This window comes from Pseudophryne corroboree, chromosome 1 (assembly GCF_028390025.1).
Source record: "Pseudophryne corroboree isolate aPseCor3 chromosome 1, aPseCor3.hap2, whole genome shotgun sequence".
Lineage (NCBI taxonomy): Eukaryota > Metazoa > Chordata > Amphibia > Anura > Myobatrachidae > Pseudophryne > Pseudophryne corroboree.
The window spans coordinates 503,884,670-503,912,096 of NC_086444.1; the positions used below are offsets into that span (position 1 = coordinate 503,884,670).

A 27,427-nucleotide genomic window follows, 5' to 3' on the forward strand; every position below is an offset into this window, starting at 1 on the left:
GAAACGCCAAACGCTCTGTCTGCCTCTGTGCGATTGGGCACGCCTCTCTGTGACTAGGCATGCCTCCCTGCGCCCTGGTATGCTGCATATGCCCGATTGGGACAAACGCCTCAGCCAGTCAAGATAATGGTGGCTACATCTGTATGAACATGTACAGCCTGCTGATAATCGCTCAACTGCGTAAAATTGGGTTGGCATACATCTCTGAACCAGGACCTTAGAGCACAGAATAGAAAGTAATACTTAAATCCTCCCAATAGCCAAGGCAGAATATTGTACCTCTGTGTGCAGGGGCCTAAGGAGCCTATTTATCACCATCCGCTTCTTGGACGCGGATGTCATGTGTTAAAATTGGCCGAACTCGCAATGCGATAATGTATTACATAGCAGGGATGTATCAGTTATCACATGCAGGGACAGAGCTTGTGGTCAAGCTCTGTCCCTGCGATGCCTCTCTGCAGCATCATCGGGGTATTTTAAATATAAAATACCCCGATGTCCTGCTGCGCATGCGCCACCCCCACTGCCACTTGGACGAAACCCCCTCCCCCGTCACGACTACCCTATCGCGCCGCAGCCCCCCTCCCAGCAGGATAATATACTCACTTGTCCAGGGAGCCGGTCCGCACTGCTTCTGCTGGGCTGCCGGGCGCCGAATCCTGTGTGCTGCGGTGACCTCTGGTGCTGTAAAGTGTATTGCCGCTTTGCAGCGGCACTTTACTGCACTGTGGTCACAGCGCAGCATATGGGGGACCTGGCGCCCGGCAGCGCTCAGTGTAATAGCAGACACCAGCTCCCTGGAGAGGTGAGTATGATTTTTTTAATTTTTACTGTTTTATTTCTTCTTCTTTTTTTACACTTTGATCAGCTTGTGTGTCCATTGGACACACATAGCTGATCACTGGAGCCAGGTCCCGCTCAGCTTTCTCTGCCAGAGGCAGAGAAAGCTGGGCAAATGCCTCCCTATCGCAGTACTGCCCTGTGATCTCGCCAGCCTGAGCTGGCAAGATTATCACAGGGTACACTACGGTATTTTTTCACATTTTTTTTAGTAAATCTGGTCAGATTGCATTTCTCATTATAAGTATGGGGAATGTGATGTGGCTTACTAAAAAAAAAAAGTAAATTAAAGGGTTTGCAGCAGCTTTTCATGAAAACTGCTCCAGATGCCCTTTAATACATTCAGGTGATACTGAAATAGTGTGAAAAGGGTGTGAAAACACATTATTTTAGTAAAAATAATGTTAATAAATAGACCTCTAAGACTACTGTTAGCACATGTAAAATCAGCCATGTGATATTCCAAATAAGACAAAGCCTTTAATTGTTTTTATTCATACTTTATCCGCTGTATATAAAACAATGCATTCGTAAATTGGTTGTTACAGAGCATGTGTATACATGAAACAATTTGCATTATAAAATAACATTCTTACATTTTGAGTGTATATGCAATAAATTCAATATCTTATTTAAAAATGATTACATAAGGTAGTGAAGACAGACATTTACAGTATGTGTGTACTGTACTCAAATACTTTCTTCTTACTGATTTACTGTATGTGGAAGACACTGTGGCTTCTTCCTCTGACAAGATTAATCATAATTGATAAGGGCAATAAGAACAGTTTCATAATCTCCTTTGGTTTCATTCTAAAATAAAGAAACAAAAGTAACTATACAACATATGTGTTCTAAGTTAACATAGGACTCATTTAACAAATGCCTGTAGAATTATGAAAACTGACAGAACATGTAGAATGCTGCGTTTTTTGCTGCTTTGGAAAGGTGGATTAATGCTGAAGGAAAACCACAAAATATTTCTTTGTGGTGTTTATAAAACAAAAATGCAGTTTGGTTTTGGGTCCACTTTCTTCAAATATCTATAAAAAAAAATCCACTTCCAATTTCTTGGCCATTTTGTTTACATTTTATTTAATGTTTTAGAATGAGCAAAGAAACTAATGGCATGTTCTGAAAATGAAAACCTATACTATTGATGTGGGAATATGAAGAGCGCAAATGTCGAAAAATTGCCTCAGCACAGGGATATGAAGTGTCCTAGCAGTGAAAGGGTTAAGCTATGACACCACTAGAAGTTGGTAGCATTAGTCATACTTAACGTTGTTGCAGAATTACGCCAATCCATCATTCACCTATTATAGTTTGCCTGATTCATACAAGCAATGCTGTTGTTGATGACCCTTCCTAACCATCAATAGATATGGTGGATTGGCAAAGGCGATCACACAGCTTATGTTAAACAATTCCCGCCTTAGTAGGGGAGAGGAGTTCTAATGTCATTGAAGAGTAATGGAGAACAGGAGCGGTTCTTGGTGCGGGCAAGCAGTGCCTTTGCCCGGGGCGCTGCGGCCTGGGGGCGCGGCCGCAGTCACCCCGCAGGCGCGGCCGCAGTCACCCCGCAGGCACGGCCGCCTACCTGCACCCCGCTCCACGGCTGCAGCAGACGCCGTGGGCTGTGTGGGCGTCCGCTGCAGCCGGCTCCAGGGACAGACACTAGAGGTCAGTATTGACCTCTAGTGTCTGTGCGCCGCTGCTATGGGAGAGACTTCATGATGTCTCTCCCATAGGGAGGAGCCGGCAGCCAGACGGAGCAGCAGCAGCAGCGGTTGGGAAGCAGGAGCGGGGCAGTGGTAAGTATTGTTTTTTTATTTTTGTGTGTGTGTGTTTGTAAGCGGCAACAGGGGGCACAGCGACAGGGGGCAAAGCAACAGGGGGCACAACTACTGGGGGCAAAGAAAGAGGGGGCACAACTACTGGGAGCAAAGAAACGGAGCACAACTACCGGGGGCAAAGCAACAGGGGGCACAACTACTGGGGGCAAAGCAACAGGGGGCACAGCGACAGGGGGCACAACTACTGGGGGCAAAGCAACGGGGCACAACTACTGGGGGCAAATCTACTGGGGGCATAGCTATAGAGGGCACAACTACTGGGGCAAATCTACAGGGGGCATATCTACTGGGGGCACAGCTACAGGGGGCATATCTATAGGGTGCATAGCTACTGGGTGCACAGCTACAGGGGGCATATCTACAGGGTGCATAGCTACAGGGGGCATATCTACTGGGGGCACAGCTACAGAGGGCATATCTACAGGGTGCTTAGCTACAGGGGGCATATCTACTGGGGGCACAGCTACAGGGGGCATATCTACTGGGGGCAAATCAACTGGTGGGCACAACTACTTGGGGGCACAGCTACTGGGAGCATAACTGTGGCCATGCCCCTCCCCTATGAAGCCATGCCCCTATTTTTTGCGCGCGCGCACTAACTGTTTTGCCGCGGGGGGGGGGGGGGGGCAGTGGAAACTTTCACACTGGGCGCCACAAGGTGTAGAACCGGCCCTGATGGAGAATCATGTTAACACTACACTAAATGTAATTAAGACTGTTTGTACTGTCACTTACTGAACTTCACTAAAAATAATATTTTGTTTATTAGGTGGAGTTCACTTATTACAGTACATATAGAAATGGTTAAGGGGTATAAATGGATAAGGGTTTTATTTCCTAAAGGTCAATTTCATCTATTTTTATAACTTTTAAATCAATAAAAAAATGTATCTCAATCGATGTTGGGCTTTAGGTACTGAAACACATTTACTAACATGATTTATAATATTCATTTGTAAATATTAGTAAATGTGTGTTCTAACCCTAGAAGCACAATATCGATTTTCAGCTATTTGAAATTGATAAAAAAAAAAAACATTAAAAATCACCTTTTGTAAATATACCTGTAAGACTCTTTCACATTATCAATTTAAGTAAAAACAGGCATTTGTTGTAGGATTATGATCTAGTTTTACCTTCCATAATATATAGGATACTTATATTAATGTAAAGTAATAACATTTTAATCATTGTATTACTCTTGTTTTAAATTATTTACATGGATCCATGTTCATAACTAACATCAGAAGCAACAATTAAAGAAATATGTCAGTTTCCTTATGTAATCTCTGCAAAGTATTCATACTGTATATCTTCTGGTTATAAGAGACATGACTTAATTCTAATTAAATAAAAAAAAATATATATATATACTGGGGGTTATTCAGATTTGTTAGCAAACCAAAAAAATCACACTAATAAGCAAAATCATGTGCACTGCTGGTGGGGCAGATGTAACCTGTGCAGAGAGAGTTAGATTTGGGTGTGGTGTGTTCAAACTGAAAACTAAATAGCAGTGTAAAAAAAAAAGCAGCCAGTATTTACCCTGCACAGAAACAATATTCTGTAACCATAAGCATGCGCATGGGGGGTGCCTGGTGTGCACAGACACCCCCTAATGTCCGACACCCCCTCATACACGCATGCTGCGCAGCTGCAGTGATCGCCGAGCACGCACTCGGGGGTGCAGAGTCAGGCTGTTTATTGCCTGCCTTGATGTCCCATCCAGCAGGCAGCAGGCTCCAGCACTGGGGGGGGGGGCTCTCTTTGGATTGGCACTTTCCCCTGCCTGCTTAACATCAGTATGGTCGGAGTAGAGCGGTGAAGAGTTCCTGTGATACCGGCATTTGTCCTGCTGTGTCCAAACAGGAGACTTCTGCACATGGCCGGGAAGGGGGGTTGCGGGTGCTTCACATTGTCAGGCGATGCTGCCTATATCCCTGAGCTAGCTTACTCATGCTAAACCACCTCTAACTCTAAGCTATTGTTTTAACCTACTAGTAACCACTTGTACCTTACACTCACATTGAGCATCTGTCCCCATGCAATTCCCCCTTCCCCTGCACCCTGAAACTATCCCCTGCACCTTAAAAATGCCTTCCCTACATCCCTGTACCCTGTATGTGACCACCAACAATGTGCACCTTCCACCTCTGCATCCTACACCTTCCCTCCCTGCACACTGTAACTGTCCACCTCTGCACCCTACACCCTGTAACTGCCCTCCTCTGCACCCTACACCCTGTAACTGTCCACCTCTGCACCCTACACCTTGTAACTGCCCACCTCTGCACCCTACACCCTGTAACTGCCCACCCCTGCACCCTACACCCTGTAACTGCCCACCTCTGCACTCTACATCTTGTAACTGCCCACCTCTGCACCCTACACCCGGTAACTGCACACCTCTGCACCCTACACCCAGTAACTTCCCACCTCTGCACCCTACACTCTGTAACTGCCCACCTCTGCACCCTACACCCTGTAACTGCTCACCTCTGCACCCTACACCTCCCCTCCCTGCACCCTGTAGCTGCCCACCTCTGCACCCTACACCCTGTAACTGCCCACGTCTGCACCCTACACTCTGTATCTGCCAACCTCTGCACCCTACACCATGTAACTGCCCACCTCTACACCCTACACCTCCCTTCCCTGCACCATGTAACTGCCCATCTCTGCACCTGGTGTGGCTGACAAACGATGTAGGGAGGAGATGGTGGTGTGGCTAAGAGACGCAGGTGGGACATGATGGTGTGGCTGAGAGACACAGGGGAGCTGATAGTGTGGTTGAAAGACATGGGCTGACAGATGCAGGGAGGAGATAATGGTGTGGCTGAGAGACCAGGGGAAAGGAGGTGACACAAATCTGCTTGAAACTTTCTTGTATGATGATGACATTGGTTATATTCCTACACAAACAGGCATCTTCCAGACCATGTGATATCCTACATGAATAGTGAATACCGACTGAAGACGCTGTCTGCTCAGGAAGTATACATTTCTTCAGAGGTTCCCTCAAAGGTTCCCCATTGTGAGAAACCACCATATAGGTTAGGTGCATACAGGCGGTGCTAGACATGCCCAGTAGGTGGTTCTAGACACGCCCCTCCAATGGTGCACCCTCTAATAAAATGTGCTGCGCACGCCTATGCTGTAACTCACCCAAAAATAAATCTCTCTGCACATGTTACATCTGCCCCACCTGCAGTGCAACATGATTTTGCCCAGTTGCTAACTTTTTTTGTTTGCTATCAACTCTGAATAACCCCCACTGTACGTTATACTCAGAAAGAGACCAACCACAGTACGATTGTAAAAAAGCTATTGGTAGATTTCTATAAACTTGAATGTATAAAATTAGGCATTAGTGAAAAATGTGCTTTTCATCAACTGAAGTTACTGAATTTGAGCAACTTAAAATTATAATAATGCAAATATCATACCATGAGGTCATCACGTAAGTGGTTGCCATAAAGCTTGTTATACTGCGTTTTTATAGCTTTCATGTCGAATTCAGCGCGTGACACAATTATCCTTGTTAGAACTTTATCACGGGTGCCCAAACCCTGTGAACAAATAAAACCCAAAAAGTTAACTAATACAAAAACTTGTTATTGCAAAGAAATACCGCGCCACTTATGAGACTATTACTCCAATTACAAATAAATTAACACTCCCAATCGTCTGGGCGTCAGCTGTCCCCTAAATAAGCAGCAATGGTGTGTTACTGCATAGAAACAAATGGGAATACCGAATAGGGGTTCTAGCGACCAACGGTGTTATATTTACAGGTTTACCAAATTTATCACCACACTAGAATATACAGTATATATAATTAAATAAAAATATTTTATCAGGGCCGGCCCTAACCAATATGATGCCCTAGGCAAGATTTTGGCTGGTGCCCCCTAGCACCACCACTGGTTGCACCTCTTTCCCAGCACCATCACCCCTCACCCATAGCAGTCCTTATTTTGGTGTTTGTACCCCCTATATTTTAAATAGGAACAGTTCGCACATTTGGCGCACAGCCCAAAAAGGGTGTGTTTTTGCTGGCAAGGGGCATGGCCACACAATAGTAACCCCAATTCCAATTACGCCACACAGTACTGCAACTTTATTCACATTTGATCATGCGATAGTGTCCATAATTCATATTACATCCCACAGTAGTATTACTTTACCTTATAAACATTACTCCTCACAGTAGAGCCCCTTATTCACATAACATCACATTGAATTGCTCCTTATTCACATTACACCACACCCTATTGCTCATATTAGATGACACAGTAGTGCCCTTTCTATACGCAACGCCACATAGTAGAGCACCCTATACACATAATGCCACACATTAGTAATGCATTTATACACATAATTCCACACAGTAATGCCCCTTACACATTATTAATGTCCTTATAAACATAATGTGCCTTACACATTATGACAACCTTTATTAATGCCCTTTTACACATAATGTCCCTTACATATATGCCGCACATTATTAATGCCCTTATACACATAATGACACATAGTGCCCCCTACACATTTGCTGCACATTATTAGTGCCCCAATACACATAATGACACACATACAGTAGTACCCTGTTACACATATGCCACATATTATTAATGCCCTTATACACATAATGACACACATAGTGCCCCTTACACATGTGTTGCACATTATTAATGCATTTTTACATGACACACATAATGCTCCTTACACATATTCCGAACACTACTGCACAACCAACCCACTCACATGCACACAGCACTCACACTTCCACTAACACTGTGACCTCTGCCTCTGCTTGGATACAGATGTGTCCTCATAAATCTTGCCTCAGGGGGTCATTCCGAGTTGTTCGCTCGCAAGCTGCTTTTAGCAGCTTTGCACACGCTAAGCCGCCACCTACTGGGAGTGAATCTTAGCATATTAAAATTGCGAACGAAAGATTAGCAGAATTGCGAATAGACACTTCTTAGCAGTTTCTGAGTAGCTCCAGACTTACTCGGCATCTGCGATCAGTTCAGTGCTTGTCTTTCCTGGTTTGACGTCACAAACACACCCAGCGTTCGCCCAGACACTCCTCCGTTTCTCCAGCCACTCCCGCGTTTTTCCCAGAAACGGTAGCGTTTTTTCACACACTCCCATAAAACGGCCTGTTTCCGCCCAGAAACACCCACTTCCTGTCAATCACATTACGATCACCAGAACGAAGAAAAAACCTCGTAATGCCGTGAGTAAAATTCCTAACTGCATAGCAAATTTACTTGGCGCAGTCGCACTGCGGACATTGCGCATGCGCATTAGCGACTATTCGCTCCGTTGCGACAAAAAAATAACGAGCGAACAACTCGGAATGACCCCCTCAATGCGAACGTCAGGCACCTTTTTTTATGAAAATGCATCTTATTTGCATTGCCATGTGGCTAGGATGCACAAGCAGATTCTGCTGATTAAAATGATATGCAGCATGCCTATATACTGTGTGAGACTGTGGCTGTATCTGCATATGAAATGCTATACAGAATATAGGCATGCCGCATATCATTTTAATCAGCAGAAGCGGCAGATGCCCCTAGGCATATCAAATGCCCTATAGCTATGGCCGGCTCTGTATTTTATTTTTACAGCACTATAAAAATAACAAGAGTAGTTAAAAAAGAGATATAAATATAGACATAAAAATCAATGTAAAATATGGGGGAATGTTATTTAAAGTGCAGATTTGCAAGGTGCATAGATAGCTCCAATTAAATAAAGTAAAGCTTAGGAATCTTAACTGGTGTAGCTGGAGGTCTCTAGGGAAAGGCCTACTCACTGTGACATCACCGTCACTATAGAGATGCCCTCACTGCGCTCATTCTGTGACATGATTGTCACTGGGTAGATAACCTCCACTGTGCTCACTCTGGGCAATATGGGGTATAGTGAAAAGTGTGGAGAAGTGAGCCAGTGAAGAAGTTGCCCATGGCAACCAATCAGCACTGAAGTATCATTTATAATTTGCATACTATACAATTATACGTAGCAGCTGACTGGTTTTCACTGCTTTATGAAAAGACCCCAAAGTACCAACCAGCCAGCTCCTAATCATCCTGTCACAAACCGATCACTCACCGCTGCGGGTTCTGGGGTCCGTCCGTTACCGGTGCGGTTGCTTGCAGTGCAGTGCGGCCATGTGGGGATGCGGCGTGGTCGTGGCAGAGGTGATGCAGGTTCTGGGAGCCGGGAGTGCGGGGACCGAGTAGCCAGGGCCACCTTTGTGTGTCTGCAGTACAGGAGGTGGCCATGTTGGAGACCAAATGCAGCACCTGTGAGCACCTGTGGGTAAGTGTTAGCCAATCCCATGCTTGTGCTGCCAATAGGTAGACTGGGATTATTTCCCTCTTGGACAGTGCGTTGTTGTAGCTACTCTGTACCCTAGCTCTGTGCTCTCTCCGTGGATTTCTGTGTGATTCCACTGGTCCTGATATCGCCTCCGCTCCAAGAGGTCTGCCTGCAGCCTTCACTGCAAGAGATCTACCAGCTCCCTGCTATGCTGTCAGTCAGTCGTTCTCCAAGTAGCAACAAGTGGATTCCCGGAGTCCTATGAGAGGTTACCCTGTCGTTCAGTGACTGCCTGTTATAATCACACAGCCTGTGGAAGTTTCTACTTAATCCTGTTCCTTGTTTACTCAGCTCTCAGCTTAACCCATTCCTCACCATTGTCATCTGCTGCAGCTTTTCTACAAGTATCTTCGCAACCTGCAAGTATTCCTTTCAGTGTTGTATCCTCATTTTTGCATCATTCAAAGACAGCTCTACACAGTTCTTCAGTTCAGCCTTTAAGCAAGTCTTCACAGTTATCCATCTATGGGGTATATTTACTAAGTTCACGATTTTGTCTGAGTTTGTTTTTTCTAAGTGTCATCTCAGGAATTTACTAAACACAAATCTCGGCAGTGTTGGGGCTATTCGTTTTTTTCCCCCGGCTGCGTTAACAAATACGAATGAATAGACCATCGGTCGAACATGCCTGTTATTTGATACAACTCGGTAATTTACTAAGAATTTGTATTCACAATCACTGTCGACAATAGCCAAACACTTCTGGGAAATCATACAATTCGTAAAAAAGGCAGTTTTAAAACAGACCTTCTTTTTGGAGGCGTGTTCAGATAGGCATGCACGCATCAGTGAGATCCGTGCATGCTTATCTGTGGCAAGGGGTCTGAAAGAGTTAAAAAAAAATGCGTGGGGTCCCCCCTCCTAAGCATAACCAGCCTCGGGCTCTTTGAGCCGGCCCTGGATGCTTAAATACCTGGAGTAAAATAACTGGGGTCCCCCTGTACTTAGCCAACCAGCACCGGGCTCTTAGGCCAGCTCTGGTTTCAAAAATATGGGGGACAAAAGACGTAGGGGTCCTCCATATTTTTAAAAACCAGCACCAGGCTCCACTAGCCAGAAAGATAATGTCACAGGTGAGGGACACTTTTATATAGGTCCCTATGGCCATGGCATTACCACCTCAATTAGTCACCCCTGGCCGGGATTCCCTGGAGGAGCGGGGACCTCTTAAATCAAGGGGTCCCCCCTCCAGGCACCCAAGGACCAGGGGTGAGGCCCGAAGCTGTCCCCCCCATCCGTGGGTGGTGGATGGGGGGCTGATAGCCTGTTTGTGTAAAAAAAGAATATTGTCTTTTGTTGTAGAACTACAAGTCCCAGTAAGCCTCCCCCCGCTTGCTAGTACTTGGAGAACCACAAGTACCAGCATGCGGGGAAATAACGGGCCCGCTGGTACCTGTAGTTCTACAACAAAATAAATACCCAAATAAAAACAGAACACACACACCTTGAAAGTAAAACTTTAATTAATATACATGCACACTTACACACTCACACATACTTACCTAGTGTCCCACGGAGCCCCTCGGTCCCCTTGTCAACGTAGAATCTAATTAGAAAGCTGTATTTGGGTATTTCTTTTGTTGTAGAACTACAGGTACCAGCGGGCCGGTTATTTCCGCGCATGCTGGTACTTGTGGTTCTCCACGTACCAGCAAGCGGAAGAGGCTTGCTGGGACTTGTAGTTCTACAACAAAAGACAATGTTCTGTTTTTACACAAACAAAGGCTATCAGCCCCCCATCCACCGCCCAGGGATGGGGGGATAGCCTTGGGCTTCACCCTTGGTCCTTGGGTGCCTGGAGGAAAAACCACTTGTTTTAAGGGGTCCCCACTCCTCCAGGGAACCCAGACCAGGGGTGACTAGTTGGAGGGGTAATGCCACGGCCGCAGGGACCTATATAAAAATGTCCCCCGGCTGTGGCATTATCTCTCTGGCTAGTGGAGCCCGGTGCTTGTTATCAAAATACGGGGGACCTCTACGTCTTTTGTCCCCCGTATGGAATAGACAACAGGTGGAAATTATAGGCAATTAGCAAGACCCCCAATAAAGTAGTTGTTCTGCAGGTGGTGACCACAGACCACTTCTCAGCTCCTATGCTTTCTGGCTGATGTTTTGGTCACTTTTGAAAGCTGGCGGTGCTTTCACTCTAGTGGTAGCATGAGATGGAGTCTACAACCCACACAAGTGGCTCAGGTAGTGCAGCTCATCCAGGATGGCACATCAATGCGAGGTGTGGCAAGAAGGTTTGCTGTGTTTGTCAGCGTAGTGTCCAGAGCATGGTGGCGCTACCAGGAGACAGGCCAGTACATCAGGAAACGTGGAGGAGGCCATAGGAGGGCAACAATCCAGCAGCAGGACCGCTACCTCCGCCTTTGTGCAAGGAGGAACAGGAGGAGCACTGCAAGAGCCCTGCAAAATTACCTCCAGCAAGCCACAAATGTGCATGTGTCTACTCAAACGATCAGAAACAGACTCCATGAGGGTGGAATAAGGGCCCGACGTCCACAGGTGGGGGTTGTGCTTACAGCCCAACACCATGCAGGACATTTGGCATATGCCAGAGAACACCAAGATTGGCAAATTCGCCACTGGTGCCCTGTGCTCTTCACAGATGAAAGCAGGTTCTCACTGAGCACATGTGACAGATGTGACAGAGTCTGGAGACGCCAAGGAGAATGTTCTGCTGCCTGCAACATCCTCCAGCATGACCGGTTTGGTAGTGGGTCAGTAATGGTGTGGGGTGGCATTTCTTTGGGAGGCTGCACAGCCCTCCATGTGCTCGTCAGAGGTAGCCTGACTGCCATTAGACCCCTTGTGAGACCATATACTGGTGCGGTTGGCCCTGGGTTCCTCCTAATGCAAGACAATGCTAGACCTCATGTGGCTGGAGTGTGTCAGCAGTTCCTGCAAGACGAAGACATTGATGCTATGGACTGGCCCGCCTGTTCCCCAGACCTGAATCCAACTGAGCACATCTGGGACATCATGTCTCGCTCCATCCACCAGGGCCACATTGCACCACAGACTGTCCAGGAGTTGGCGGATGCTTTAGTCCAGGTCTGGGAGGAGATCCCTCAGGAGACCATCCGCCACCTCATCAGAAGCATGCCCAGGCTTTGTAGGGAGGTCATACAGGCACGTGGAGGCCACACACACTACTGAGCCTCATTTTGACTTGTTTTAAGGACATTACATCAAAGTTGGATCAGCCTGTAGTGTGTTTTTCCACTTTAATTTTGATTGTGACTCCAAATCTAGACCTCCATGGGTTAATAAATTTGATTTCCATTGATAATTTTTGTGTGATTTTTTTGTCAGCACATTCAACTATGTAAAGAACAAAGTATTTAATAAGAATATTTCATTCATTCAGATCTAGGATGTGTTATTTTAGTGTCCCCTTTATTTTTTTGAGCAGTGTGTATATATATATATATATATATATATATACCAAATTGTATAAGTCCAATAGGTCTTAACAGAGGGCACTCACCAATCCACAAAGTTTGGTAAGTGCACTCTGTTAATACCTATTGGTCTTATACAATTTGGTATATGTGAATGCCCCACCAGGCTTTCTTGAGGAGCACCCCACTGATGACAATTACACAGATGAGAGTGCGGACATTTAATTTGGAATATAAGTGGATCCCGGAGTTTTAGTACCTTGGATTTCTTTGTCAAGCACCGGCTGGAATATTATGGATTTTGTCTATTATTTCATTTTTTCTTTTTTTCATTTTAGTTTTTTTATATGAAATGCTGTCACTGTGAGAGATTCCCAGTATGTATAGGTGTGTGATATATTGACACAATTGACCACATATCATCAGCTGATAACAGCCGTTTCTACTTCTGAACCTGAGTGTTTCATATGGTGTACTTCTCACATTTGTCCACACTGGTGCCAGATCAGAGTATTTTATTTTATTTAAGTATTCTATTGATTTATTTGTTGGTACTGGCTTAATATTGACTTGAAAATGTCCCAGGCGGGAATTAATGTCTTTGATGAGGATTTGTTGAGAGCAGCAGAGAGCAACTTTCTGTCACTTACAGATGATGATGTCAATAAAATTTACTTTGACCAGATAGAGTTCTCTGAATTACCAGCAGAAAGTATTACTGACCTCTATAGCAAACTATTAAGAATGAGGAAATGAGAAACAGATCTGGTTTTACACGGCCAGTTTCTCAGTGAATACCATCGTGCTAAAAGGATACCAAGGGGTTTTAGGGTACGTAATGTGCCCAGTCTGGGGCGCAATAACCCGGCCTTCTGTGCAAAGTGGTACTCTGTGCTCATCAAATGCTCGTCAGATCTGATTCTGCTTGTAATTGAGGAGGTCACTAGTGAGTTAAAAAAGTTACGTGCTGAGATTGATGAATTCAAAGGTTTACATATGAAACATTTTTCAGTTGGATAAACTTAAGGGTCAAATTGAAGTATATCATCACGAATTGTTGCAGTTTAAGAGAAATAAATTAGAAAATGTTAACACTGACTACAAATTACATACGGTTTATAGATGGTTAAGTGGAAATTCTGGTGATACCTGCAATAGAAGCCCTTATCGTTTCCGCAGACAGAGGCCCTTTCAACAGGGTGGAGCCTCACTAACACAATCATCATCTGAGGGCGAGACTACTGATTCTAATGAGTCTAGATTACAGCAACAACATTTTTTAGAGATGAGTACACATGTGTATCCACCCTTCCAAAAAGGAGGCACATTCGGAGCCACCAGAGGATGGGTGGTGAATGCAAAAAGAAGAGGTCGAAAACCGAAGACCCTAGTTTAATTTTTAATTTATCAACATTTGTACCTACTGAATCAGAAATGTCAGTATTATCTCTAGGTTTATCCTATATTCCGACCATTACTTACGATTCATTTGATTGGACAGTAGACAACTACCGCTTTGGGCGGAAACTCCGACTAAGGGAGCAGTTTGGTAATAAAGGATTTACACAGACTAACTTAACTAAATATAAGAAACCGAGCCAGTATGGCTCCATATCACAAAATGCCAGTTTTAAGACCTTTATACGCATTTCTGAAGATGATAAAAAATCTAAGACTAATAGTAGACACAAATACTATAATCTTTCTGTTGATCAACGATCAGCATTAAAGCAATTGAGAGACAATAAGAACATTACCATTCGCCCCGCAGATAGGGGCTGGGCTGTGGTCATACAAGACTCATTGGCTAAGGTCTTGTTGGACAGATTGCTTTAAATGCAAGGGGTGTACCACATGCAATTCAATGATCAGTGGCAAGGAGTTCCGTCATCCACATACTGTAGTGGTGCCAAAATTCCTATTCAGTACAATCTAATATGCACGAGTGCCTTTGTGATCTACTTTGTGACCTGCCCTTGTGGCTTTTATTACATTGGTATGACAAAAAGACCATTCAAAGACAGAATGATAGATATTCCATCAGCTTGGCTATTGATACCAATAGCACTGATAAGCCTGTGGTGAAACATTTTCTGCAACACAGTCACCAAGTTTCATCTTTGCGGTGTATGGTCATTGACCAAATTCAGGAACTACTAAGGGGTGGAAACCGTGTTCTTTTACTAAAGAAGCTTCACTCTCGATGGATTCACAAATTGGATACCATTGTACCATGTGGGCTGAACGAACATAATCCTCTCAATAATTTTAATCATTAAGATACATATTTATATGTCTGGGTGGGGAATCATTACTTTATTCCTGTTGATTGAAGTCAGATATTTGGCTGCTATTCTAGGTTTTTATATATATCCTATCTTTATTCTTTGTGTATTATAGAAAATCTGTATACCAATATAGTGTGTCCTATTGGACACTCTTTCTTTGATGTACGGTTTGATACTATAATGGTCTATGATTGGTCTCTATCGGGCTCCTTTATATACTTGTTACAAAACCAAGATGAACCCACTATTATATGCCTGTGTACACTAAGGGGGATTTGATACCCTGCATTATATAATTTTATCCATGGCATATATTTGGCTAAAAAGCTTTTTGCCGGGTAGTTGATAGTGAACACAAAAATGGAAGTGTACTTATGCGTGACCCTATAATATAGTATGCTATTATGATATTCTAACACTAGTTTTATCACCCGCTTTGTTTAGGAAAATATAATCCATTGGGTATGAGTAATGTTGGAAAGCATTTAAATATTATTTTATTCAGACTGTTCTGTAGTAACTTGTATGGTGACATGCAAGCCCGCTTGATCGGTGGAACGCATATGATAAGTTTCCGGCATTGCTATTAGTATAAGATTGTCTAGAGCGAGTGCGGTGGTGGAACGCACAATAGACAGCCGGTGGTATGCAAATGACGCGCTTCCGTAAGTGCCGGGACTGCGGTGGTTGTTACACTTCATTAATAACACGGCTGCTTATACCATGATCCTGAGCATTAATTGGTAAGATGTTGTGATCCCAGATGTGGTTAACATATATGCATTTTGTGATGTGATGTGTTATGCTTCTGAATCCTGTGTTTAAGGTCACTTACGGTAATTTACTAATTAAGACAATTAAGTGATTCTGTTGTGCTATATAAGGGGGCCCGTTAGGCTGTGTCAGTATGTTCATATCTGACATGCTGGATTGGTGTCTCTTATGGTTGTCTTGAAAAAGGCCTTCTGTGCCGAAACGTCAACATACACCTGATGACTTGGATGTGTTAATAAACTTTTGAAAAATTCGTAGATTGGTGAGTGCCCTCTGTTAAGACCTATTGGTCTTATACAATTTGGTATATGTGAATGCCCCACCAGGCTTTCTTGAGGAGCACCCCACTGATGACAATTACATAGATGAGAGTGCGGACATATAATTTGGAATATATATATCTCCTATATAATAGCCCAGATCTGTGACTCTGTGCCTGGCCATAATGCTGGGCGGAGTCACAAACCTGGGTGGAGTCAACTGCATCTGGACGGAGATACACCATGCCCAAAGCCAGCAGCACATTCAGGTACAAAGCCCACTGACACTACCTAGATCATGGCCAGTGGTAGCAGCAAAAACTGTTCCGGCCAGGATCATCAGGGAGGGGAACAGAGGCGTGGATACTTTGAAGCAGCAGATGGCCGCCCGCCGCACCTTTTCCAGGGTAGCACACCCCACGCCAGGCAACGCGCCCGCATGTATCACCTCCGGCCGCATACTGTACACACGGGGGGGGGGGGTTCATGCTGGCAGCCAGGCGGCCTATAACATGTTCATGGAACACCCACCCACCGATCCCCCTTGCTGTTCGGATGGAACCCGCTCCGTCTGTCACACCATCCTCCTCTACAGTATAGCTATTATGCCTGGCTGCTGATAGCTAAACCACACCGCCGGGGACACGAGCGCCAGACCTGCAACACACTCACCTACCGCGGCCTCGCATTATACCGACATGCCACCCTTAACAAGGGACGGACCATATGCTGCGGAACTGAAACAGGACGGCTCACAGCAGATTGCTGCAGAGCCGGAGCTCCCTCTCTCAGCAGCCAAATCATTACAGCAGGTAGGAAGTCAGCATACAAGTACCCGCACATGCTACAGTCCCAAAGACGTGACCGCCGCTTCCTACATGTGCCACACCAACACACCTGATCCCCTCACCAACCACCCCACCCTCTCCTCCTTCACAGGCAGAAACACTCCACCCAGCCCTCCACCAAGCCCACCACGGACGCTCTACTACAGTGCTGCTGCTGCAGCTCCAGCAAATTGTGTGTGTGTGTGTGTGTGTGTGTGTAGTGTCGTGTGTGCATGGGGTATGTGTACAGTCTGTGTGAATGGTATGATGTAAATACAGTGCCCCACCCCCGATACCCCCGCACCTCCACCACCCGAAGCGCCCTCGGACCCCCTCCCCTATCCGCGGCAACCCTGCACCTGCTCCTCCCCCACCCGTGACCCCTTCGGACTCCCTACCCCGCCTGCGGAACACCCACCCCACCACCGCGATACACCCTCCTACCCGCCCCTCCCCCACCCATGGTACCCCATGGTATATATATAAATACTTTTTATATATATATATATATATATATATAAAAAGTATCATTAATACTGTATATAGTAATATAGTATTTCAAATAATCCATTATTTATATTCTAGGAAGCCTTTTAAACATGTTCAACAATAACAGTCAAGTCAATTTCATTGTGACTGAATATAAATGTATTTTTAAAATCATGAATGTCACAGTTGTTACAGTACATGTGGAAACATTTTACCCACCTTCATTGCAAGATGCAACTTTTCTGCAAAATAACCTGCTTTACTGACAGCACATTTCACTAAAAGAAAAATATATAAAAGGGTCAGTATTGCAAACAACTGTGATTCTCTGCTCCTTGTGTAATTCAATACACTGAACAATGGGGGGGTCATTCCAAGTTGTTCGCTCGCTAACAGTGTTTAGCAGTCGTGCAAACGCATTGTCACTGCCCACCGGGGGGTGTATTTTTGCTTTGCAGAAGTGCGAACACCTGTGCAGCAGAGCGCCTGCAAAAACATTTTGTGCAAAACAAGACTAGCTCTGGGCTTACTCTTCGTGTGCGTTGATTCTAAAGTTGGAGGGTTGGCTTTTGACGTCACACACCTGCCCAGTGCTCGCCCAGCCACGCCTGCGTTTTTCTAAGCACTCCCTGAAAACGATCAGTTGACACACAGAAACGCCCCCTTCCTGTCAATCTTCTTGCGGCCGCCAGTGCGAATGAAAACAGCGCTAGAACCAGTGCAAAACCACAAAGGACTTTGTACCCGTACGTCACGCGTGCGCATTGCGGTGCATAAGCATGTGCAGAAATGCCAATTTTTAGCCTGATCGCAGCGCTGCAAACAACGGCAGCTAGTGATCAACTCGGAATGACCCCCAATATCACTTGTTTTGTTTAAGTTGTATAACTAGGATCTTTACTAAAGCGGGTGTAATACTGGAAAAAGTAATTTACTGGAACATTTGCAGAGATTATTTTATATTACCTGTCTAAGGAAACTGTAATTGAAAACAAAGTTGCATGTATGAGCTTCTATTCACTTAGACCTGTAGTGAACAAAACAAACTTGATGACTTCAGTCATCGAAAGCACCATAAGGACTTGTAGCAACCACATACTACAAGAGTATGTCCTACATTGTATGCGATTTAGAAACCACTCCTGCAACATGCCTACGACCTTCCCATAACAAATCCAGCCGATAGAAGATCTTTGTATGTCAGAATTGCAACCTTCCAGTAACCTCCCAGCAACACATTCCAGGGGTATGTTTACTACAGGTCGATTTTGATTGATTTCAGAACGATTAAATTTATGCTGAGCTTCCAGGGATAAATCACACATTTACAGTATTAGGGGTATATTCAATTAAAGTCGGATCCATTCCGACATGTATTTGTCGGAATGGATCCGATAACCCCTATTCAATCCCATTTTACTGTAATACGACTTTTTCAAGTCGAATTTAGATGGAACGCAGAGGAGGAGAAGGGGGGCGAGCCGCGGGGGGACAGCCGGCGGGCATACAGGGAGTTCAGCGCTACGGAGTAGCGCTGCAGCAGGATGTCACTCAGCCGCCCGACCTCACGGCAGCTTCCACCCGGCTTCAGCAGCGTTCTGGAGCTGGGTGGAAGCTGCCGTGAGGTAGGGCGGCTGAGTGACATCCTGCTGCAACGCTGCTGTAGCGCTGATCTCCCTGTATGCCTGCCGGCAGTCCCCCCGTCTCCCTGCGGCTCCCCCCCTCGCCTCCTCTGGGTCCGCATCTCAGTCCAACATCATTTTGATGTCGGACTGAGATGGTCGAAAAGGGGGCCAAAACCTGTCGGATTTGGCCCCGTTTTCGACATAAACACGTGGATCGGCAGCTATTCCGCCGATCCACGTGCTTTTTGACAAGTCGAATTTATCGACTTGTCGAAAAATGTAGCAAAATATTGAATAGGTCAAATCAGGATTCGACCTTAAAAAGTCGAAAACTGACGTCTTTTCGACAGATGGCAGTTTTCGACTTCAATATTAATATTATTTAATATTTAAAAATGAGTATAAAAAGTAATCTGTTTTAACACTGGAAGCCCAACAACATATATTAAGATCGATTTACATTTATCCAGCGGTGCAAGTATGCGGGTACGCTCGGGTACGGAGTACTCTTAAGAATTTGGTAGTGGGTACGCAGTACCACCTGCCACACACTTTGTAATTACACTAATTATAATGTGCCACAAAGCAACAAGACCATGGTGCTTGGCAGCATGACGGCTCCTCCCACTTTGTCAAGGTTACTGGAAGTGTGACAGTGGCTGTAATTTCCTTTTATAATGGAGGCATAACTATATATTGTTATTAAATTGGGGGCATTACTATATACTTTTAGCCTTGCCTCCAGATTCCCCCCCAAAAAGAGGCAGTCGTGTAGCCACGCCGCTAGTGTCATGTAGCCACTTTCACTAGCAGCATGTGGCCACGACCCCTCAAGACACATGACCACGCCCATTTTTCGGCACTCAGTACCACTAAGAAAATATTTCTACCTGCACCACTGCATTTATCTGAAATCAATTAAAATCGACCTTTAGTAATTATACCTCCCAGGGTCTGAGCCGCTCAACCTGCCCTTCAACACCATGGATCCTATGCGCCATGTACCTTTTTTGGCATTTTGGGGTATGTGTACTGTCGTCACAAACCATGGGTACTATAACTTACTTAACTTTGACATTTAAAGGGCCATAATGAAGATAATTCTGAGTTTAGAGCTAGACCACAAAGCAAATAAACTGCGCTGCAGTGCTAGGGCGCAAATACTGGCTCTATACTGGCTTAATACTGTCCATAGCACAACTTTTAATCACTTAGATAGCATGATCGCATCTGTCGAGCCAGGCATTCCCTGACATGGTCGTATCTGATCAAACAGTGTAAGAAAATAAGAATTTACTCACCGGTAATTCTATTTCTCGTAGTCCGTAGTGGATGCTGGGAACTCCGTAAGGACCATGGGGAATAGCGGGCACTCTAGAAAGATTTATGACTACCTGGTGTGCACTGGCTCCTCCCACTATGACCCTCCTCCAAGCCTCAGTTAGGACACTGTGCCCGGACGAGCAGACATAATAAGGAAGGATTTAGAATCCCGGGTAAGACTCTTACCAGCCACACCAATCACACCGTACAACTCGTGATACTATATCCAGTTTGACAGTATGAAAACAACTGAGCCTCTCAACAGATGGCTCAACAATAACCCTTTAGTTAACAATAACTATTTACAAGTATTGCAGACAATCCGCACTTGGGATGGGCGCCCAGCATCCACTACGGACTACGAGAAATAGAATTACCGGTGAGTAAATTCTTATTTTCTCTAACGTCCTAGTGGATGCTGGGAACTCCGTAAGGACCATGGGGATTATACCAAAGCTCCCAAACGGGCGGGAGAGTGCGGATGACTCTGTAGCACCGAATGAGAGAACTCCAGGTCCTCCTCAGCCAGGGTATCAAATTTGTAGAATTTTGCAAACGTGTTTGCCCCTGACCAAGTAGCTGCTCGGCAAAGTTGTAAAGCCGAGACCCCTCGGGCAGCCGCCCAAGATGAGCCCACTTTCCTTGTGGAATGGGCATTTACAGATTTTGGCTGTGGCAGGCCTGCCACAGAATGTGCAAGCTGAATTGTACTACAAATCCAGCGAGCAATAGACTGCTTAGAAGCAGGAGCACCCAGCTTGTTGGGTGCATACTGGATAAACAGCGAGTCAGATTTTCTGACTCCAGCCGTCCTGGAAACATATATTTGCAGGGCCCTGACAACGTCTAGCAACTTGGAATCCTCCAAATCCTTAGTAGCCGCAGGCACCACAATAGGCTGGTTCAGGTGAAACGCTGACACCACCTTAGGGAGAAACTGGGGACGAGTCCTCAATTCTGCCCTATCCGTATGGAAAATCAGATAAGGGCTTTTACATGACAAAGCCGCCAATTCTGACACACGCCTGGCTGAAGCCAAGGCCAGTAACATGACCACTTTCCACGTGAGATATTTTAGATCCACGGTTTTAAGTGGCTCAAACCAATGTGATTTTAAGAAACTCAACACCACGTTGAGATCCCAAGGTGCCACTGGAGGCACAAACGGGGGCTGAATATGCAGCACTCCTTTTACAAAAGTCTGAACTTCAGGTACTGAAGCTAGTTCTTTTTGAAAGAAAATCGACAGAGCCGAGATCTGTACTTTAATGGAGCCTAGTTTTAGGCCCATATCCACTCCTGCTTGCAGGAAATGCAGAAATCGACCTAGTTGAAATTCCTCTGTTGGGGCCTTATTGACCTCGCACCATGCAACATATTTTCGCCATATGCGGTGATAATGCGTTGCCGTAACATCTTTCCTGGCCTTAATAAGCGTAGGAATGACTTCTTCCGGAATACCCTTTTCCTTTAGGATCCGGTGTTCAACCGCCATGCCGTCAAACGCAGCCGCGGTAAGTCTTGGAACAGACAGGGCCCCTGCTGTATCAGGTCCTGTCTGAGCGGTAGAGGCCACGGGTCCTCTGAGAGCATCTCTTGAAGTTCCGGGTACCACGCTCGTCTTGGCCAATCCGGAACCATGAGAATTGTGTTTACATCTCGCTTTCTTATTATTCTCAATACCTTTGGAATGAGAGGCAGAGGAGGGAACACATAAACCGACTGGTACACCCACGGTGTCACTAGAGCGTCCACAGCTATCGCCTGAGGGTCCCTTGACCTGGCGCAATATCTTTTTAACTTTTTGTTGAGACGGGACGCCATCATGTCCACCTGTGGTTTTTCCCAACGGTTTACCAGCATCTGGAAGACTTCCGGGTGAAGTCCCCACTCTCCCGGGTGGAGGTCGTGTCTGCTGAGGAAGTCTGCTTCCCAGTTGTCCACTCCCGGAATGAACACTGCTGACAGTGCTAGTACATGATTCTCCGCCCATCGGAGAATTCTTGTGGCTTCTGCCATCGCCATCCTGCTTCTTGTGCCGCCCTGTCGATTTACATGGGCGACTGCCGTGATGTTGTCTGACTGGATCAGCACCGGCTGGTGTAGGAGCAGGGCTTTTGCTCGACTTAGGGCATTGTAGATGGCCCTTAGTTCCAGAATATTTATGTGAAGGGAAGTCTCCTGACTCGACCATAGTCCTTGGAAGTTTGTTCCCTGTATGACTGCCCCCCAGCCTCGAAGGCTGGCATCCGTGGTCACCAGGATCCAGTCCTGTATTCCGAACCTGCGGCCCACTAGAAGATGGGCACTCTGCAGCCACCACAGTAGAGACACCCTGGTTCTTGGAGACAGGGTTATTAAGCGATGCATCTGAAGATGCGATCCGGACCACTGGTCCAACAGGTCCCACTGAAAGATTCTGGCATGAAACCTGCCGAAGGGAATTGCTTCGTAAGAAGCCACCATCTTTCCCAGGACCCGTGTGCAGCGATGCACTGATACCTGTTTTGGATTCAGGAGGTCTCTGACTAGAGATGACAACTCCCTGGCTTTCTCCTCCTGGAGAAACACTTTCTTCTGGACTGTATCCAGAATCATACCCAGGAACAGTAGCCGTGTCGTCGGAACCAGCTGTGACTTTGGGATATTCAGAATCCAGCCGTGCTGGTGCAGCACCTCCTGAGATAGTGCTACTCCCACCAACAACTGTTCCTTGGACCTCGCTTTTATTAGGAGATCGTCCAAGTACGGGATAATTAAAACTCCCTTTCTTCGAAGGAGTATCATCATTTCCGCCATAACCTTGGTAAATACCCTCGGTGCCGTGGACAGTCCAAACGGCAGCGTCTGGAATTGGTAATGGCAATCCTGTACCACAAATCTGAGGTACTCCTGGTGAGGATGGTAAATGGGGACATGCAAGTAAGCATCCTTGATGTCCAGGTATACCATGTAATCCCCCTCGTCCAGGCTTGCAATAACCGCCCTGAGCGATTTCATCTTGAACTTGAATTTTTTTATGTACGTGTTCAAGGATTTCAAATTTAGAATGGGTCTCACCGAACCGTCCGGTTTCGGTACCACAAATAGTGTGGAATAATAACCCCGGCCTTGTTGAAGTAGGGGTACCTTGATTATCACCTGCTGGGAATACAGCTTGTGAATTGCCGCTAGCACCGCCTCCCTGTCTGAGGGAGCAATCGGCAAGGCAGATTTTAGGAACCGGTGGGGTGGGGACGCCTCGAATTCCAGCTTGTACCCCTGAGATACTATTTGCAGGATCCAGGGATCCACCTGTGAGCGAGCCCACTGATCGCTGAAATTTTTGAGGCGACCCCCCACCGTACCTGGCTCCGCCTGTGGAGCCCCACCGTCATGCGGCGGACTTGGAAGAAGAAGCGGGGGAGGACTTTTGCTCCTGGGAACCTGCTGTTTGTTGCAGCCTTTTTCCCCTACCTCTGCCTCTGGACAGAAAGGACCCGCCTTTTCCACGCCTGTTTTTCTGGGTCCGAAAGGACTGAACCTGATAAAACGGCGCCTTCTTAGGCTGTGAGGGGACATGGGGTAAAAATGCTGACTTCCCAGACGTTGCTGTGGAAACTAGGTCCGAGAGACCATCCCCAAATAATTCCTCACCCTTATATGGCAACACTTCCATGTGCTTTTTAGAATCTGCATCTCCTGTCCACTGGCGAGTCCATAAGCCTCTCCTAGCAGAAATGGACAATGCACTTACTTTAGATGCCAGTCGGCAGATTTCCCTCTGTGCATCTCTCATATATAAGACTGAGTCTTTTATATGGTCTATGGTTAACAGGATCGTGTCTATGTCTAATGTGTCAATATTTTCTGACAGTTTATCTGACCACGCAGCGGCAGCACTGCACATCCAAGCTGACGCAATAGCTGGCCTAAGTATAATGCCTGTGTGTGTATAAACAGACTTCAGGATCGCCTCCTGCTTTCTATCAGCAGGTTCCTTGAGGGCGGCCGTATCCGGAGACGGTAGTGCCACCTTTTTAGACAAACGTGTGAGCGCTTTATCCACTCTAGGGGGTGTTTCCCAACGTGACCTATCCTCTGGCGGGAAAGGGAACGCCATTAGTACCTTCTTAGGAATTACCAATTTTTTATCAGGGAAAGCCCACGCTTCTTCACACACTTCATTTAATTCATCTCCAAACATAATACCCTTTTTAGTGGTACCTGTAGTTATATCAGAAATGTGTAACACCTCTTTCATTGCCTCAATCATGCAGTGAATGGCCTTAGTGGGCATCAGGTTAGACTCATCGTCGTCGACACTGGTGTCAGTATCAGTGTCGACATCTGGGTCTGCTTGAGGTAGCGGGCGTTTTAGAGCCCCTGACGACCCATGCGACGCCTGGGCAGGCACGAGCTGAGAAGTCGGCAGTCCCACATTTGGCATGTCGTCATTTTTTTTATGTAAGGAGTCTATACGTGCACTCATTACTTTCCATAAGCCCATCCACTCAGGTGTCTGCCCCGCAGGGGGTGACATCCCTTCTAAAGGCATCTGCTCCGCCTCCACATCATTATCCTCATCAAACATGTCGACACAGCCGTACCGACACACCGCACACACACAAGGAATGCTCCGAATGAGGACAGGACCCACAAAAGCCCTTTGGGGGGACAGAGTGAGAGTATGCCAGCACACACCAGAGCGCTATATAATGCAGGGACTAACTGAGTTATGTCCCCTATAGCTGCTTTTTCTATATAATATATACTGCGCCTAAATTTAGTGCCCCCCCTCTCTGTTTTTACCCTGTTCTGTAGTGTAGACTGCAGGGGAGAGCCAGGGAGCTTCCTTCCAGCGGATCTGTGAAGGAGAAATGGCGCCAGTGTGCTTGTGAGAGATAGCTCCGCCCCTTTTCCGCGGACTATTCTCCCGCTTTTTTCCATATTCTGGCAGGGGTATTTTCCACATATATAGCCTCTGTGACTATATATTGTGGAGTTTTTGCCAGCCAAGGTGTTATTATTGCTTCTCAGGGCGCCCCCCCCCAGCGCCCTGCACCCTCAGTGACCGGGGTATGAAGTGTGTATGAGGAGCAATGGCGCACAGCTGCAGTGCTGTGCGCTACCTTGGTGAAGACTGATGTCTTCTGCCGCCGTTTTTCCGGACCTCTTCTTGCTTCTGGCTCTGTAAGGGGGACGGCGGCGCGGCTCCGGGACCAAACACCAAGGACTGTGCCTGTGGTCGATCCCTCTGGAGCTAATGGTGTCCAGTAGCCTAAGAAGCCCAATCCGGCTGCAAGCAGGCGAGTTCGCTTCTTCTCCCCTTAGTCCCTCGCTGCAGTGAGCCTGTTGCCAGCAGGTCTCACTGAAAATAAAAAACCTAAACTATACTTTCTTTCTAAGGGCTCAGGAGAGCCCCTAGTGTGCATCCAACCTCGGCCGGGCACAAAATCTAACTGAGGCTTGGAGGAGGGTCATAGTGGGAGGAGCCAGTGCACACCAGGTAGTCATAAATCTTTCTAGAGTGCCCAGCCTCCTTCGGAGCCCGCTATTCCCCATGGTCCTTACGGAGTTCCCAGCATCCACTAGGACGTTAGAGAAATCCCCAATGGCCGTTACTGGAAAGTAATCTCCAAGGAGCCACCAATCTCATATACACATAACCATCTCTCTACTGCCTCTGTTTCACACCAGTCTCTTCCTCTCTGCCCTTACCACATTCTTCTGCAGCATGAACTGCTCCTGCATACACCAGTCAGAGCTCATTGCAACCACAACTCTCCCAAGAAATGGTGATGAGTAATCGTCGGAAACACCCATAGCAAAGTTTATTTTGTTTTACCGTACAAAACAATTTTTCCCCAAAAAATTTTTTTAATCATATTATGTAAATGATAAATATTTAAATTTGATTAAATGTCATTTTATTAGCAAATCTGCAAATTTGCATTATAATGAGACCAGTTTATATAGTTATTATTTACATAATTTGACAATTAAAATAAAACAACAATTTTGGGGCTAATTATGGAAAAAAATATTAGCCAATTACTGTAAGTGTTTAATAGTCATTAATTTTTTAAAATTACTGTCATTTCTAGGTGTGTTTTACCTACGTCATCATGGCACTAATGGGTCTGTCCTTCTACTTACTGTAGTTCCTATGGACTAGTGATGTTTCAGGGCTTGGAAAGTAACAGATTCCAAGCTATAAAGTATATAATAAAATATATTATATGTGTATTATAATTAGAGATGAGCGGGTTCGGTTCTCCGAGATCCGAACCCCCCCGAACTTCACCTATTTTACACGGTTTCGAGGCAGCCTCGGATCTTCCCGCCTTGCTCGGTTAACCCGAACGCGCCCGAACGTCATCATCCCGCTGTCGGATTCTCACGAGATTCGTATTCTATATAAAGAGATGCACGTCGCCACCATTTTCACTCGTGCATTGGAGATTGAACGGAGAGGACGTGGTTGCGTTCTCTCCCTGAAAAGCTCCGTATCTGTGCTCAGTGTGCTGCAAATATCTGTGCTCAGTGTGCTGCAAATATCTGTGCTCAGTGTGCTGAAAATATCTACGTTCTCTGCCTGAAAACGCTCCATATCTGTGCTCAGTGTGCTGCAAATATCTGTGCTCAGTGTGCTGCATTGTGGGGACCACCAGTATAAAATTATAGTAGTGTCAAAGTCAGAAAAATATCTCTATGCACACTACCATATTTGCACCTCACACAGGTCCGTGCTGCGCATGCGTACGCTCTCCCGTACGTGCGCATACTCACAGTCGCGGGCACCCGCAGGCGCACGGTATGCGTATTTACAGTAGAGTTTATGTGATCGTAGCGTGCGACTCAATCATTACATATTTTCACTATATAATGTATTTTGTAGATCATGGTCCCTTTGATAGATTCTGAAAGTTTAGTTAACATAGCATGTTCCTGAACAGAGAGATCCCTCTTTGTATTGTACGAAGGGTCTAACAGGGGTCATACAGTGGTGTTTGGTACCCATCGGAAGAGTATTTAAATAGCAATATTCCGGTGTTGGTTTGGAGCGGATTAATCGCTCGTGCGAATAGTTATGGACATAAGAAGTTTATGTCCATTTACTATTATTTGTTCTTATTTAGTCATGCGGCGGGAAACCCAGTATCCCACCCACCTGAACAGTTGGAAGCAGTCACAGCCCACCTGTATGAATCAACCTATGACCTTTTGTTATAATGCGAAGCCGAATTCCTGTGTCCAATGAACAATGAGATTGTAGGGACCATTGAATTGTATTGTGTGTGGGGCAGGCCGACCATATCCAGTTCACTCTCTTCAACGGTTCTCATTGCTGATAATC

General features: G+C 45.8%; 1 protein-coding gene across 1 annotated transcript in view; it reads right to left on the reverse strand.

The window, feature by feature from the left end:
• Positions 1-1,307: 1,307 nt before the first annotated feature.
• The window catches only part of LOC134993165 (annexin A1-like), a 95,880-nt gene continuing 69,760 nt past the window's right edge, over positions 1,308-27,427 (reverse strand). Inside the window, exons 10-12 of the mRNA XM_063950851.1 lie at positions 17,360-17,418; positions 6,143-6,265; positions 1,308-1,653 (exon numbers count right to left, since the gene is read on the reverse strand). Coding sequence (XP_063806921.1) covers positions 1,597-1,653; positions 6,143-6,265; positions 17,360-17,418 — 239 coding nt within the window. The 3' untranslated portion in view covers positions 1,308-1,596. The remainder of the gene's footprint in view (positions 1,654-6,142; positions 6,266-17,359; positions 17,419-27,427) is intronic.